General features: G+C 44.0%; 2 protein-coding genes across 2 annotated transcripts in view; one reads left to right on the top strand and one right to left on the bottom strand.

Moving 5' to 3' along the window:
• Positions 1-15,451, bottom strand: part of tbc1d32 (TBC1 domain family, member 32) — a 77,189-nt gene extending 61,738 nt beyond the window's left edge. Inside the window, exons 1-7 of the mRNA XM_080454110.1 lie at positions 15,399-15,451; positions 10,467-10,632; positions 7,666-7,830; positions 7,229-7,400; positions 3,467-3,538; positions 1,359-1,484; positions 474-552 (exon numbers count right to left, since the gene is read on the bottom strand). Coding sequence (XP_080310236.1) covers positions 474-552; positions 1,359-1,484; positions 3,467-3,538; positions 7,229-7,400; positions 7,666-7,830; positions 10,467-10,621 — 769 coding nt within the window. The 5' untranslated portion in view covers positions 10,622-10,632; positions 15,399-15,451. The remainder of the gene's footprint in view (positions 1-473; positions 553-1,358; positions 1,485-3,466; positions 3,539-7,228; positions 7,401-7,665; positions 7,831-10,466; positions 10,633-15,398) is intronic.
• The window catches only part of LOC308102580 (E3 ubiquitin-protein ligase TRIM35-like), a gene marked incomplete at its 5' end in the record, with an annotated part of 614,451 nt that overhangs the window by 178,175 nt on the left and 420,773 nt on the right, over positions 1-15,503 (top strand). The gene's annotated exons all lie outside the window — the stretch shown is intronic.

Raw genomic sequence — 15,503 nt, 5'->3', positions numbered from 1 at the left:
GTTCCATGCAGGAGGAGGTGTGGAAGGAAAACGTCAAAAGTCACTGGACCACCTACTGTACGTAACTTTCACTTTTTGTTTTAGATGTCAGGCACAATACCTGTTGAACTGGTGTAGATCTCTAGTTAGGACTATCTTACCTAGACTGGTGTAGATCTCTAGTTAGGACTATCTTACCCAGACTGGTGTAGATCTCTAGTTAGGACTATCTTACCTAGACTGGTGTATATCTCTAGTTAGGACTATCTTACCTAGACTGGTGTAGATCTCTAGTTAGGACTATCTTACCTAGACTGGTGTATATCTCTAGTTAGGACTATCTTACCTAGACTGGTGTAGATCTCTAGTTAGGACTATCTTACCTAGACTGGTGTAGATCTCTAGTTAGGACTATCTTACCCAGACTGGTGTAGATCTCTAGTTAGGACTATCTTACCCAGACTGGTGTAGATCTCTAGTTAGGACTATCTTACCCAGACTGGTGTAGATCTCTCTGGTGACGTTCAGAGGAGATGAGGAGAAGGTTTTGGAGAAGAACCGAAGAACTTTATCCTGTGGGACAGGAAACAGGAAGGAAGACAACAAGCATCTGTGAGCCGTGAGCAATTAACACTGTTTGGTTCCAAGATATAACGTTAAATATTAGGGGTGTTGAAAAAAAAGTCGATTCATGTAAAAATCACAATTCTTATTAATATCAACGATTCAAAATCGATTCACAATTTCTAAAAAATAAATATTTGTCTTAAATATATTCTGTATTTATTTTTGCTGGTTAAAGTTACAGGAGTTCTTACTCTATGGTGCGTGTGATATGAAATGTAAACTTATATGAACTATACTGTTGGCCTCATAACCACCCCACTAGTGTTGATTTCATCGACTAAAACTATGACGAAAAAGGTTCGTCTTTTTTCTCTGACGGAAACTAAATGAAAATGAAAACTTTAGTTACTTTGCAGATATAAATTATTATATCATAAAACATACATTAACCACTTTAGCCCTATTTTATGCATAGGCTATTTGAAAATAGCTGATCTACAAGCTCACAACGCGTCGCGATGCGACGAGTTGTGAGCTTGTAGATCGGCTATTTTCAAAAGAATTTGACTTTACTTTTGTAACTTTAAGTATATTTGCTTATATGCTTCCCTCTGGACTCGTAAATGAAATGTAAGCTTTACCATGATCAACACAGAGTACTGCTATGTGAGGGTATTGTAAGTTTCTCTGGATCAGAGCGTCCGCTAAATGCCTACGGAACAGCAACACTGTGGGAAGGCGGGGCTGAGGGGCGGGGCTATGACGGAGGAGGAGGAGGGGTTACCATAAAAGGGGGAGGGGTCAGTACTCACAGAGAGGGCGGGGTCGGGGTCGCTCAGAGCAGCGGTGAGGTTCTTACTGAGCGCGCTCCAACTCTCGCTGCTCAGCACGTCAGAGGGCGGAGCCTGACACAGCGCCTGGAGAGCTTCCCAACGCACCTGTAAACAACGAGAGCAATAATAACAATAACCACTAGAAGAAGGGTCTCCTCTGAGCTCAGGTCTCTGCCAGGTCAGGTTATTATGGTAAATGATGCATTTATATATTTTATTCAAAGCGCTTTACATAGATTGTGCATTACATTCACCCATTCACACACCTATGGAGGAGGAAACCATGCAAGGCACCAATCTGCTCATCGAGAGCATAATTAGGGGTTCAGTGTCTTGCTCAAGGACACTTCAACACTAACTCTGGGGGAGCCCGGGATCCAACTGGGAACCTCACGGCTTCCATCCGGCCGCTCTACCGGCCACTCTACCCCTAAGCCACTGCAACTTATGGGCCAGCAATGTTCTGAATTCGCTAATCAGGATGGAATGTGAAAAAACGGATGGATCCGTCTTGATCACTTGACTATAGAGAGAGTGGCCCTCATCTATCAACGCGGTGCAGACCAAATAATGGGCGTACGGCGAGATCACCGCAACTTTCGGCATTTATCAATATATCCTGACGTGGGCTTCATCCTACCATACGCTGAGATCTCACGTCTGGTCGAGACCAGTTGTTGACGTTGGCTGCGCCCGTTTATTCCATTCTAGACCTGCGGAGCAGCATTGTCTGACTGTCTGACAGGCATCTGGACACATAATCCACTCCTAAATGTAGATCTACACAAATAAATAATCCCTGTGAAAATATAACATTTTATAAAGTAATTTAAACAAACTGCTTTAACAGTCATTCGGTTAAGCTTGCAGATCTGGCTGAATTGGCTATTTGAAAATAGCAGATCTGCAAGCTCACAACGGGTCGCATCGCAACGCCTTGTGAGCTTGTAGATCTGCTATTTTCAAAATATACGTGCGCTTCTGCGAGAGAATTTTCGGGAGTCCCGACCATATTTTCATGGACAGTGAGGTCTACAAACTTACAGTAGCTTGTCCTATGTTATGGAGTTATGTCATAGAGAGGCTGGGTTAAGGATATAAACCTGACGCTCCAATATTAACGTGGCGGCACCGGATCACTGCATTCCACCCGAGTCTGATGACTGCTTTATTTAGTGTAACTCGAACACGCACTGCTCGGTATGGGTTAAATAAATGGGTATACAAACGTATTCCATTCATGGCGATGTGATTGGTATCATAATATGTCATTCATGTAGGCTACAAGCCTGCCTATGTGACAACAAAGATTGTACCGCGACGCTACGGATTACATGAAAGACAAAGTTGGGCGGGCGTGTGTGTGTGTGTGTGTGTGTGTGTGTGTGTGTGTGTGTGTGTGTGTGTGTGTGTGTGTGTGTGTGTGTGTGTGTGTGTGTGTGTGTGTGTGAGAGAGAGAGAGAGAGGCGTGTGCGTGTGTGGCGAGGCGAGCGGGGGAAACTCTTTCTTATTGGCTTTTCATGCTTTTTTTGGGTCGTATTCTGGTTCTTCAGTCGGGGCGTTTTGTGAATATTTAAGGGCGTGTTATTTAAATGACGCTCGTTTTCAGACGTGACATTTATCAAAGCTCCGACCTAATGTACGCTAGGATTGGTATATAGGATCCTTTGATAAATGTGACTTCGACGTTGGTGTACGGCCGAATATATGGAAAAATATAAGCCGTTTTTTACGCTTTGGACAAACATTGTAGGAGTAATATATATATATATATATATATATATATATATATATATATATGTGTGTGTTTTATAGTTTTGCAAATCGGCCTCCTGGTGGCGCTATAATAGGGCAATATTGAAAGGGTGGCATTTATTTTCTACAAGGACCCCAACGGAAACAAGTCCGCAAGGACTTTTTTGGTCGGACCTTTTAGACAAAAGTATTATAAATGTAACTGAGTTGTTTTACATTATTTTGCCTAATAAAAATCTCAATCAATCAAAAACAACTCTTTCGTCTATGAATGAACAGATCATTATATTATAGGTTGTCTATAATTATATAAGTGGTTATTTATTTCCTACCTCTTTGGGTCGACTGGGGTCCAGGTTTTCGGCGAGGACTTGGAGCTGTTCTTGTTTGATGAACGCATAACTCTGAAAAAGGAAACAAGAAATGAAGTATTAACTATAAACTTCACAAACAGACACTGAAAATAAAAAAGAGTTTATCTGGAAATATTTACTGCCAGACACAAAGACGTTATAACGGCATAACTCTGAAAAGACAACATAGATTAAATAGTTCTAGAGCAGTTCACCTGAAACATTATGCATTCCAAAACATCAAAAAGAAAACACAGTGGGATAATAATATGCCCTCGGCTTTGTCGTTACTAAACGGAAATGTGTCTATTTCAGACACATGTTGAACAAGGCCTGACCACGGCCTGTCACCAGGCTGGACATGGACTTGACCTTGTGGATCTACATGGTTCAGTGGTTGGCCAGTGACTTGACCCAAGATAAAGCCACTAGTGTCCACTAGGGGGGAGTAGAGAGCTATATACAAAGCTGCCCCACATAAGGCAGGCAGGCATGACATGCATTTTATCAACCATGTCTATATCAGTGGGTTCTCAAACTCTTTCATGTCAAGGACCCCCAAAATGACATGTATTTGGCCGCGGACCCCCATCTCAAAATATGTTGTTCCAGGAACCCCCAGAAGCAAAGATTTGAGTTACAAATGTTTGCTTTAAGAGAGAGAGAGAGAGAGAGAGAGAGAGAGAGAGAGAGAGAGAGAGAGAGACCTTGTTATTCAGTCCTAGGCTCAGTGGTGTAAATTAACAAAGTACATTTACTCAAGTATTGTACTTAAGTACAATTTTGAGATATTTTTACATTATAAAACATACATTAACGGCTTTATCCTTATTTCATACCTTGGCTATTTGAAAATAGTCGATCTACAAGCTAACAAAGCAACGCTGTGTTAGCCTTGTGTTGTTACCTTGTGTTGTCCTTGGTTACTGTAAATCGCTCTGGATTAAAGAGCGTCTGATAAATGCCTACATTGTGAATTGTAAAATCCATCCTTTTCTCTTCATGGAAAGTTTGAAAACAACAACGCCCACTGTTACTGTTAACGCTTTCACTGCCATGGACACGTTAACGCATCCGTTGGTACTTGGTATTTTTGGCGAGACATGCTATTTTCAACTTGCCGCAACTATGGAACGGATTACCGCGATCGGATTTATTTTTCCTCCAATACTACGAGACCCCTGTGTGTGTAATGAGGGGATCACCGTGCGGACAGCGTTCACGGAAAATATTCCATGATTTTTCAGGTAGGTAAAAACACTAGTTTTCGCTTGCACTAGGGTGACACTATTACTATTATCCTGACCCTCTCAGGGGCCCTGATTCAGCCCCTTTTTGACTATACTTGCTCCTCTTGGTACTCCAACACCTCAGTGTCACTGAAGACTAAGCTTCAAACCTCCCAAAACAAACTGATTCGACTACTTCTCGGACTGGGGCCCATGACCCATCTCTCTCCCACTCACTTTGCCAGCCTAGGCTGGCTCAGGGTGGAAGACAGGGTTAAACAACTAAAAATGGGACTGGTCTTCAAAATTGTAAATGCAGATTTGCCCGATATGCCCCCTATACCCGCATATCTGTCTAAATACCTCCAAAAAGTTAGGGACACCCACAGTCACGAAACTAGAGGGAGCGTAAACAACAATCTGGTACCACCCACCCATAAAACAAACATGGGCAAATTCTCCTTCTACAGCACGGCCACCAAGGTATGGAACAGTCTAACCCCATCCCTCAAAAAATGCAGTTCGCTGGGCTCATTTAAAACAGCCCTAAAAACTCATCTTTCCGGAGGCCACAAGAGGAGGTAGTACCAGTTTCCCGGTAGACAGACGACCCCCCTCCCCTTTTTTTGTATATATTTTTTATTGTTCATGCTTTCTTTTCTTTCTTTTTTTTTGTACATAGTGGTATTTTTTTCCTCTGTATTTTTGTGTTGAATTGAAATGTTTGGTTGCTACTATATATGTGACTGAGTACAATGGTTTATGCTGCAAGTGAGCATTTTTCATTTTTCATTTTTTAGCTACACGTTGTGGAATACAGTGGAATACTTCCATAGAAACGAGCGGCCTGTTTAGCTGAAAGGTTGGTATAGCTCAAAATGGGGGGGGGGGGGGGTCATCAAACACACGGAGGAAAATGAATGAATAATCCTTTCCGCTGATCAGATCAGAGCAACTTTCGCTATGCGCCTAAAGTTAAGCAACAACGCCACATAACCAGAGACCAGTGCTGCCAGATTCTACGAGAGCAATAAGCAACCAGGTCTAGGGAAAAAAGCCCAAAATAAGCGACTATGGGCCACATGAGCATTTTAACCCTACTGTATGCATCAGCTATTTGAAAATAGCAGATCTACAAGCTCACAACGCGTCGCATCGCGACCGACGCACAGTGAGCTTATAGATCTGCTATTTTCAAATCAAATCGTGGGGGCTAACTTATAATAACAATACCTGGCAACACTGGCGCGGCTCAGTGAAACCGGAGTACAATGCCTAGCTAGCGACCAATCGAAACTCTATGCAAATCTCGGCCAAGTGTCTCTCCACCCCCCGAAGTAACACAGAGACTCGCTCAAAAGCAGCATAGTAGAGCCTACTTTGCCCTACAAATGTAACCATTTAATGATTCTCCCACGACTATATTTTGCAATAGAAAACCTTCTTTAACATTCGAACTGTGTTAATATGAAAAAAAACGAAAAACACAACAAAAAAAAAACGAAGTAAATTTCACATTTTTACTCTGTTTCCACAAAAGCGACTTGGGGAAGGTCTCATTGTATTCAGTCACATATGCAGGGGTGCACATAACTTTTTAGGTCTACTCTAGTCTACTCAGAAGAGCACCTGGAGATGTGACTTGGTGCGCACAAAATAAATGGTCCCGTGCCATTTTGTCGGGGGGGGGGGGAATTCAGCACGGTGCCCACCGGACAGTTTTGTGGGGGGGGGGGGGGGGGGTGCTGCACGAGAGAAAAGGACGCTCTGCTTCCAAATTCCGCCGATTTTCGCCGTTTCTTTTTCTCTCACGCCGTTTGGTGAAGCCCCCAAGGTTGGTGCCCTGTGCTGCGCTGTTTTTATCCGTCAGATTGGGACGTTCACGGCATATTTTTGCACCATTACGGTGCGTTCATCATCGGTGACGAGTGCCTCTAACAGCCGCTGCTGGCTGCGTGCACGCAGCGAGGCAATGCGAGGCGATGCGAGACACGAGTGGCTGAGATGCGAGTGGCTTCAGGAAGTAAATTCCTAGCCTCGATCTCCAGGCTTTTATTTTTTAGTTTTGCTAAAAAAATAAAAGCTTGGAAATTCCTGTCCCAGCTGTTGGTACGCAAAAGCGCCTCGCGTCGTCTGATGTGCCACGCATTATTTATTTTGGGTGCGCATGCGCACCTGCGCACCAGTTATGTGCAGGGGTGCACATAACTGGTGCGCAGGTGCGCATGCGCACCCAAAATAAATAATAATGTCTATGAAATTAATTCAAGGACCCCAACGGAAACAGGTCCGCAAGGACTTTTTTGGCCGGACCTTTTAGACAAAAAGTATTATAAATGTAACTGTGTTGTTTTACATTATTTTGCCTAATACAATTTTCAATCAACCAATCAATCAAACAATTTTACACCGGCAGTTAAAGAGTTAAACCTGTAAACCAGTGATGTGACGATAAAGATGATTCTGTTTGAACATAAATCACAGTTCTTGTTGTTCCAGCACGTTGTCTCACCTGGTTGAAGGAGGAGTCGCTGTCAGAACAGTTGTCCATGGCGTTGTAATGGCCGCCGTCGCAGGCCCCTCCCCCTCCCCCTCTCCTCAGCTGGTCCTCCTCATAGGCGTTGATGAGAGACTCTACCACCGTTGTCATGGAGGTCTTTAATGACCCTACCATCTGATGGTACCTACACACACACACACACACACACAACACACACACACACACACACACACACACACACACAACACACAACACACACACACACACACACACACACACACACACACACACACACACACTTAGCAACTACAGAAACCAGCCCAAAAAAAACAGCAACCAACACCAATATTTACAAGCGACTTCACAGAAAAAAAAAGAAGCACATAGTCGCTTACAATAAGCAGACCTGGCAACACTCACACTGGTGTAAAGTGCAGGACCGTACTCACTGCGGCGATGCTCTGGCTGTCCTGGTGATGGCGCTGATGAGCGTGTCGTGGGCGGAGCACACGGCGTGTCCGTCATCTCCCCTGGCGCACTTCTCCGTCTCCGCCTCCACCACGGCAGCCAATGAGCTCTCTACGTAGCGCCGCACGTACTTAACGAACTCGTAGCTGCATGAAACGAGAGAGAGTACACTGAACCCTAACCAACTTAACCCATTAAGACCGGGAACGCATCCGTGTCATTTTTAGACTTCATTGGCTATTCAAAAATAGCAGATCTACAAGCTCGTAGCGCGACACCGAGTGCCGCGCTACGAGCTTGTAGATCTGCTATTTTTGAAAAATCCGTAAAAATGTGTGCAAATCTTTGAAAATATATATTTTTAAAGGGAACATTTGTAACTCAAATCTTTGCTTCTGGGGGGGGGGTCCCTGGAACAACATATTTTGAGATGGGGGTCCTCGACCAAATACACATCATTTTGGTGGTCCTTGACGTGAACATGTTTGAGCACCACTGACATAGAAACAATAGTTTCTCAGAAAACTGTTAGGATCTAGAAGACATTTTGTAAAATCGGCCTCATGAGATATTTCACTTTAAAAAAAGACGTGGGTCATTTTATGGTCTACTCAGGCTGTTGTGACCCCAGACAGTGTTTAAGTTGCTCGATTCAGTGTTTAGATATTTGATATTTATTTTATCAGACACGCTCCCTTCCTATTAGGGGTGTGCCGATATATCGTCCCGCGATATATCGCGATACGTTTTCATGACGATATGTATCGTTTTGGAAAAAAAAAATATCGTTTTTATTTTTATTTTTTTTACAATAATAATGATCAGGCATGCAAACAGCCCCGAGGTGAAAAGGGTGAAAACATGTTGTTTTTTTCGGGTCAGGTGTCACACTATTGCCCTATTTGGATTCAAAACGGCTATTGTAGATGAAAAGCTACAAGTTTGCATGTCTGAATAATGCAAAAACAGAATTATTTGTTTGCATTTTTTCTCCCCCATATATTTTCATAATAAAAAAGTGCGTATCGTATCGTATCGAAATCGTATCGAAGTTGTGAGCCAAATATCGTATCGTTTGGTGAAATTAGTGTATCAGCACACCCCTACTTCCTATACAAACCCATTGTAACTTCTAACTCCATTTGAACCATGTTAGATTCATCAGAAACACCCGTCCTTGGTTCTGCTGACTGATATACTGAAGTCCTTCTAATACGCCAGGGGGCCGTGTTTTCATTTATTTGTAATATTTTTTGGGGGGGAAATGAAAAAAATAAAATACAATGAAAAAACACGGCCTCCTCACGTATTAGGAGGGCAGGGCGTGTGTTTTTGATGAATTTAACATGATTAAAAATTAAGTTTGAAGGGGGGTGTAAGTGTCAGGGACACTTGCTGGTTTTAACTTCAATTATTTTTGGTTTGAAGTTGATCTGTTTATTTACGTTATTTTGGGATACCTTTATTTTGACACTTCCTGTACATTTAGTTTACCTTTATTTTGAAACGTCCTGTCACCGCACCGGCACGCACTTAAACCAGCTCGCTTCACACACCCCCATGCATTCACACTCAGTCTGTGACAGAGAGACGGCCTGTGTGTGTCCCAAGCAGAGCAACACGGTATGTTTGTTGGAAATGCCTCACACATTATTTCGGTAAATGTTGAACCCATACATGTGTAGCTTCAGTGTACTGAGCAGTTTGTATTTTCCACAGTCCCTGCTGTGATCAGTGTTGACAAACTTGACATGCAACTATTATGATGGGTGACGATGAATGACGGTTCCAGGTGGCATTCAAACAGCTTGTTAGCCCCTCGATAGCCGGAGCAAGGTATAGGATTGTTTGTTTGGGTTTTCATTTGTTATTTACTTTGGGCTTAATTACTTTTGTTTGTTTGTTTGGGTCTATGATACTTTGGTTATGGTGCATTCTGCTTTATGTCTGCTTTGGTTTCTGTTAAATGACTTTACTTACCGTAAATTTCGGACTATAAGCCGCGACTTTTTTCCCATTTTTCGACCCTGCGGCTTATATAACGGTGCGGCTTATCTATGGATTTTTACAGCTAACGGCCACTAGGGGACCTCCTAAATCTATGGATTTTACACCTGCGGCTTATAGTCCAGTGCGGCTTAAATACGTACAAATCATTCAATTTAGCTGCTGCGGCTTATACTCAGGTGCGGCTTATAGTGCGAAAATTACGGTATATTGAATCACAATCAACTAAAGTATTTTATTGTTGAATTGTACTGAAGTGATTAATTCAAATGCACTGCTTTTATTGTTGAATGAAACTATGAAATATTTGATATGTTTGTAAAAGTATTTATTCTCTATTTTCATAGTTTTCACGGTGTTGATCCACGCTTCCAAAGAAAAATAAAAACACCCGTTGAAACCAATCCGCTTCATCATTTACATCGAGGGCGCTTACAGGGGGTTTGAATGGGTTTGTATAGGAAGGGGCCGTGTCTGATAAAAAATGAATATCAAATATCTAAATACTGAATCGAGCAACTTAAAAACTGTCTGGGGGGTTCACACAAGCCTGAGTAGACGATAAAATGACCCAAAAAATGTTGGAAAGTGAAATAACCCTTTAACCACTCAACCCTATTCTGATGGGAACATTTGCGAAAATAGCGGATCTACAAGACATTACACATGGGGTCCTTGGCCAGAAAGAAATGGTTTTAGTTACGTACTTGTGTTTTTTTTTTAAGGGTTTTATTTACGTACTTGTGGTAGTTTTTTAAGGGTTTTATTGACGTACTTGTGGTAGTTTTTGTCGGTTTCTTCCAGGTGCAGCAGTATCTCCTCAGCTGATTGGACAGAGGGGGCGCCAGCGATGCGATCCTGAACGCTCTGCAGCAGCTGTCTGAGGAGACCCGCCAGCTCCGCCTCCTCCTCCGCCGACAGCTGAGACATGACACCGCCCCCTGGAGGATGGGAGGAGATAAAGAAAACACAAATATCATGACGACTGAAATTGTTTGTCAGGCCATAAAGTCCCCCAAGCCCAGGACCCCTGGGGGTCCCTGGACCCCTACTTTGAGAACCAATGATGTAAACAGTCAACTCTATAATGTTCCATCTATCACGTGCCGTTTACATTTCAGACTTATGAAGTATTCAATGGAAACCATTGAATATGTCATTGTTATATATGTCACAGGGAAAATGGCATTCCAGGGAAATTGACAGGGGAGCGCTTGTTTTATAGGCACGGGGCGGTGCTGCGAGGCGGGGCTTTGATGCGAGGACGACGACCACAACAACAACATACTAACCAGGAAGCTACGCTAGGGGAACGCTGAAAATAAAATGGATAATATGAGAGAAATACTCAAGTAAAGTACGAATACCTCAAAATTGTACTTGAGTAAATCTACTTTGTTACTTTGCACCACTAGTACAAGCCTCAGTGGCGCACTTCGATAATCATTGGACTCCCCACCCACTACCACTGGGAGCCGGGGTTTGACTCCCGCTTGGGACATTACTTTTTCAAACAACCGCGGACTACTTTTGTTTCGCTGATAAAGTATAGTTTTGGACCATGACGGAAGGCGCTCCGACTTAGCAGACCTTGAGGCCGAGGAGTCGCGCCCGAGCGCCTCCAGGCGCGAGTGCCCGCGACGACCGGCCGATGGTCTGCTAGTCGACTTAAGCGCCGTCCGAGTTATGTACCGATAGGCACAGAATCGTAAATGATGTTGTGGGGACTGCGTTTGCCCCAAGTGCCACTCACTGCACTAACATAGCCCGCCAGGCCCGCCCCCTGGAGTGTGTGTGTGTGTGTGTGTGTGTGTGTGTGTGTGTGTGTGTGTGTGTGTGTGTGTGTGTGTGTGTGTGTGTGTGTGTGTGTGTGTGTGTGTGTGTGTGTGTGTGTGTGTGTGTACACGCGCGCGTGTGTGCGTGCTGGTTTGTGCATGCGTGCGTGTGTGGTGTGGGGCTCATGTCTGGCTTGCATCTCTAGCGTTGATTCTACAGAATTGCATGAGGGGCATGAAAACAAGCGTACCCCTTTCAATTTCCCTGGAATGCCATTTTCCCTGTAACATATATACATCTATTGCAGGGGTCTTCAACGTTTTCAGGCCAAGGACCCCCTAGCTGAGAGAGAGATTACTTTACTTTTTACTTTACTTGTTTATTTAGACAGGACAAAGCATATTAATGGACGTCACATGGACGTAAATACACCGGATTTAGCAAAGATGCTAATTTTCATCAGCAGTCCTCACACGAAACATAAAATCAGAAAACAGACAAACAGTGGAATACATATACATAACATTACATAGGGAACACAGCATAAAAATAAACCTAAAACATGATCACTAAATGGTTGCAGCTTTGGTTTTCAAGCAACCGTCTTCTCAGATTGAATTTAAAAGACGGAAATGTAGCACAATCCCTTATATGTAGAGGAAGGCCATTCCATGCTACACAACCCTGTACTGAGAGGACATTTTGACCGAACGTTGTTTGCCGGTGTGGTACTTCACAATCACCTCAAGTAGTTGCTCTGGTACTGATTACCCTCTCAGGCTTCCTTTTAATGAATTCACTTGGGGGGGCGGGCACAGACCATAGGGTCTTGTATATGACCCCAACCTGTTTGAAAATGTTGAAGTTGTCAAAGCTAAAAAAAATGTAGCCTCCGGAGGATGTTACAATGATGATATGAGTGAGGCTTCCTGTCAAACACTGCGAGGACACCCTTGTAGAGCTGTTCAATGGGTTTGAGAATCGTGAATGAAGAATGAAGCGGTGCACCCCGTTCGGATGCTATCAATGCATTGAATGGGACACCATTGAATATGGATAAGGATAATTCCTTTAACAGGTCCGTTTATGAAAGTCCTTGCGGTCTTGTTTCCAAAGAGGGCCTGTGAGCAATTAGGGGTTAAGAGTCTTGCTCAGGGACAAATTTCATTTCATCTACACATTTGCTGGCCTGGCCTGGAATCGTCCCTGGGGCAACCAGGGACTCTGGCTCCCTAGGCGGGCTCACTAACCACTCAGCTATGGCCGCCCCATAGCTGGGCGAAGTAGGCGACATACATACTGACCTACCCGGCCGCCATTTATCAGACCATTCATTGTTATCAGGACATATTACTGACCTACCGACGGAGATGACTTTTAAAAAGTTAAGTTTCGGGTTCGGTTTGGAGGCGCGCAGTCTCAGGCGAACTGGAGCCACGTGAGTTGTCGTTCCGAAATTTGTGACGTTCGTTTGAGCCTACTCAGTGCCGTCCGGCGCAGAATGTTAATCATGTTGTGGGGACTGCTCTGCCTCCCAGTAGGTCAGTATCTCCTGATAACACCCAATGAATGGTCTGATAAATCGTGGGTAGGTCAGTATGTCGCTTACTTTCGCCCATTCAATGGTCTGATAAAACGTGATAACGTCCCATTCAATCCATTGATAGCATTCAAAGTCGGTGCACAGGGACCCTCTCTATGTATAAAATAGTGTTGTAGATTAAACTCTTTTGTTTTTTAACTGCTCTTTTTCCCCTCTTACACCAAACCTCTTTGCCAAAAAATAGCAGATCTACAAGCTCGCGAGGCGTTGTGAGCTTGTAGATCTGCTATTTTTTGGCTAAAGTTCTCCTCAGAAAAGAGATGCTAGGGTTCAAGTGATTAATGTAAAAAAAAAAAATCATAATCACACAAAGATTTGGTGGACCCCCTGTAGTAACTCTGAGGACCCCCTAGGGGTCCCAGACCCCCTGTTGAAGACCCCTGATATATTGTATACATCAGTGCTTCTCAAAGACCTCAGGGGTCCTTAAGGGGGTTCCAGCAGGGGGTCCCCAGATGATTGATAGTTAAGAACCAAATGGACCTGTAACTCTGAGAGTGTACACATGGAACCAAATGGACCCTTACAGGTCTGTAACTCTGAGAGTGTACACATGGAACCAAATGGACCCTTACGGGTCTGTAACTCTGAGAGTGTACACATGGAACCAAATGGACCCTTACGGGTCTGTGACTCTGAGAGTGTACACATGGAACCAAAAGGACCCTTACAGGTCTGTAACTCTGAGAGTGTACACATGGAACCAAATGGACCCTTACGGGTCTGTAACTGAGAGTGTACACATGGAACCAAAAGGACCCTTACGGGTCTGTAACTCTGAGAGTGTACACATGGAACCAAAAGGACCCTTACGGGTCTGTAACTCTGAGAGTGTACACATGGAACCAAATGGACCCTTACGGGTCTCTAACTCTGAGGGTGTACAGATGGAACCAAATGGACCCTTACGGGTCTGTAACTCTGAGAGTGTACACATGGAACCAAATGGACCCTTACGGGTCTGTAACTCTGAGAGTATACAAATGGAACCAAATGGACCCTTACGGGTCTGTAACTCTGAGAGTGTACAAATGGAACCAAATGGACCCTTACGGGTCTGTAACTCTGAGAGTGTACACATGGAACCAAATGGACCCTTACGGGTCTGTAACTCTGAGAGTGTACACATGGAACCAAATGGACCCTTACGGGTCTGTAACTCTGAGAGTGTACACATGGAACCAAATGGACCCTTACGGGTCTGTAACTCTGAGAGTGTACACATGGAACCAAATGGACCCTTACGGGTCTGTAACTCTGAGAGTGTACACATGGAACCAAATGGACCCTTACGGGTCTGTAACTCTGAGAGTGTACACATGGAACCAAATGGACCCTTACGGGTCTGTAACTCTGAGAGTGTACAAATGGAACCAAATGGACCCTTACGGGTCTGTAACTCTGAGAGTGTACAAATGGAACCAAATGGACCCTTACGGGTCTGTAACTCTGAGAGTGTATAAATGGAACCAAATGGACCCTTACGGGTCTGTAACTCTGAGAGTGTTCACATGGAACCAAATGGACCCTTACGGGTCTGTAACTCTGAGAGTGTACACATGGAACCAAATGGACCCTTACGGGTCTGTAACTCTGAGAGTGTACACATGGAACCAAATGGACCCTTACGGGTCTGTAACTCTGAGAGTGTACAAATGGAACCAAATGGACCCTTACGGGTCTGTAACTCTGAGAGTGTACAAATGGAACCAAATGGACCCTTACGGGTCTGTAACTCTGAGAGTGTTCACATGGAACCAAATGGACCCTTACAGGTCTGTAACTCTGAGAGTGTACAAATGGAACCAAATGGACCCTTACGGGTCTGTAACTCTGAGAGTGTACACATGGAACCAAATGGACCCTTACAGGTCTGTAACTCTGAGAGTGTACACATGGAACCAAATGGACCCTTACAGGTCTGTAACTCTGAGAGTGTACACATGGAACCAAATGGACCCTTACAGGTCTGTAACTCTGAGAGTGTTCACATGGAACCAAATGGACCCCCCCCCCCCCTCTATACCATGGTATAGAGGGGGTCTATCAACGTGGTGCGCGTGCGTGAGCCTCAAAGCTTGAGGTGCGTGCGACGTGCACGCGGTTGTGCGCGCGTGCGTTCTGTCACGCTGACTGTGTGTGTGTGTGTGTGTATGTTTGTTATACTTAGCATTAGCTTTAGCTTATCTTCCTCATTCATTAATTCACGCACGCGCTTGCAACACAAACCACCATATTAATGTATTAATGTATGAATGTGTTTTATCTACAGACACAGTGATAAACAATAAGAGCATAAACATAATAAACAGAGTAATAAAGACTCACTGTGTGTCTCTGATACACACCGGAGAGAGAGGATTAGCGTTACCAGGGAAACCAACCGCTGTTGCCAGGTTCTGTGAGAGAAACAAGCGGCTAGGTCAACGAAAA

Source organism: Gymnoscopelus braueri (assembly GCF_963280865.1).
Source record: "Gymnoscopelus braueri genome assembly, chromosome: 16".
Lineage (NCBI taxonomy): Eukaryota > Metazoa > Chordata > Actinopteri > Myctophiformes > Myctophidae > Gymnoscopelus > Gymnoscopelus braueri.
Note: the sequence above shows the minus strand (reverse complement) of the source record. Positions and strands in the feature narration are given on the sequence as shown.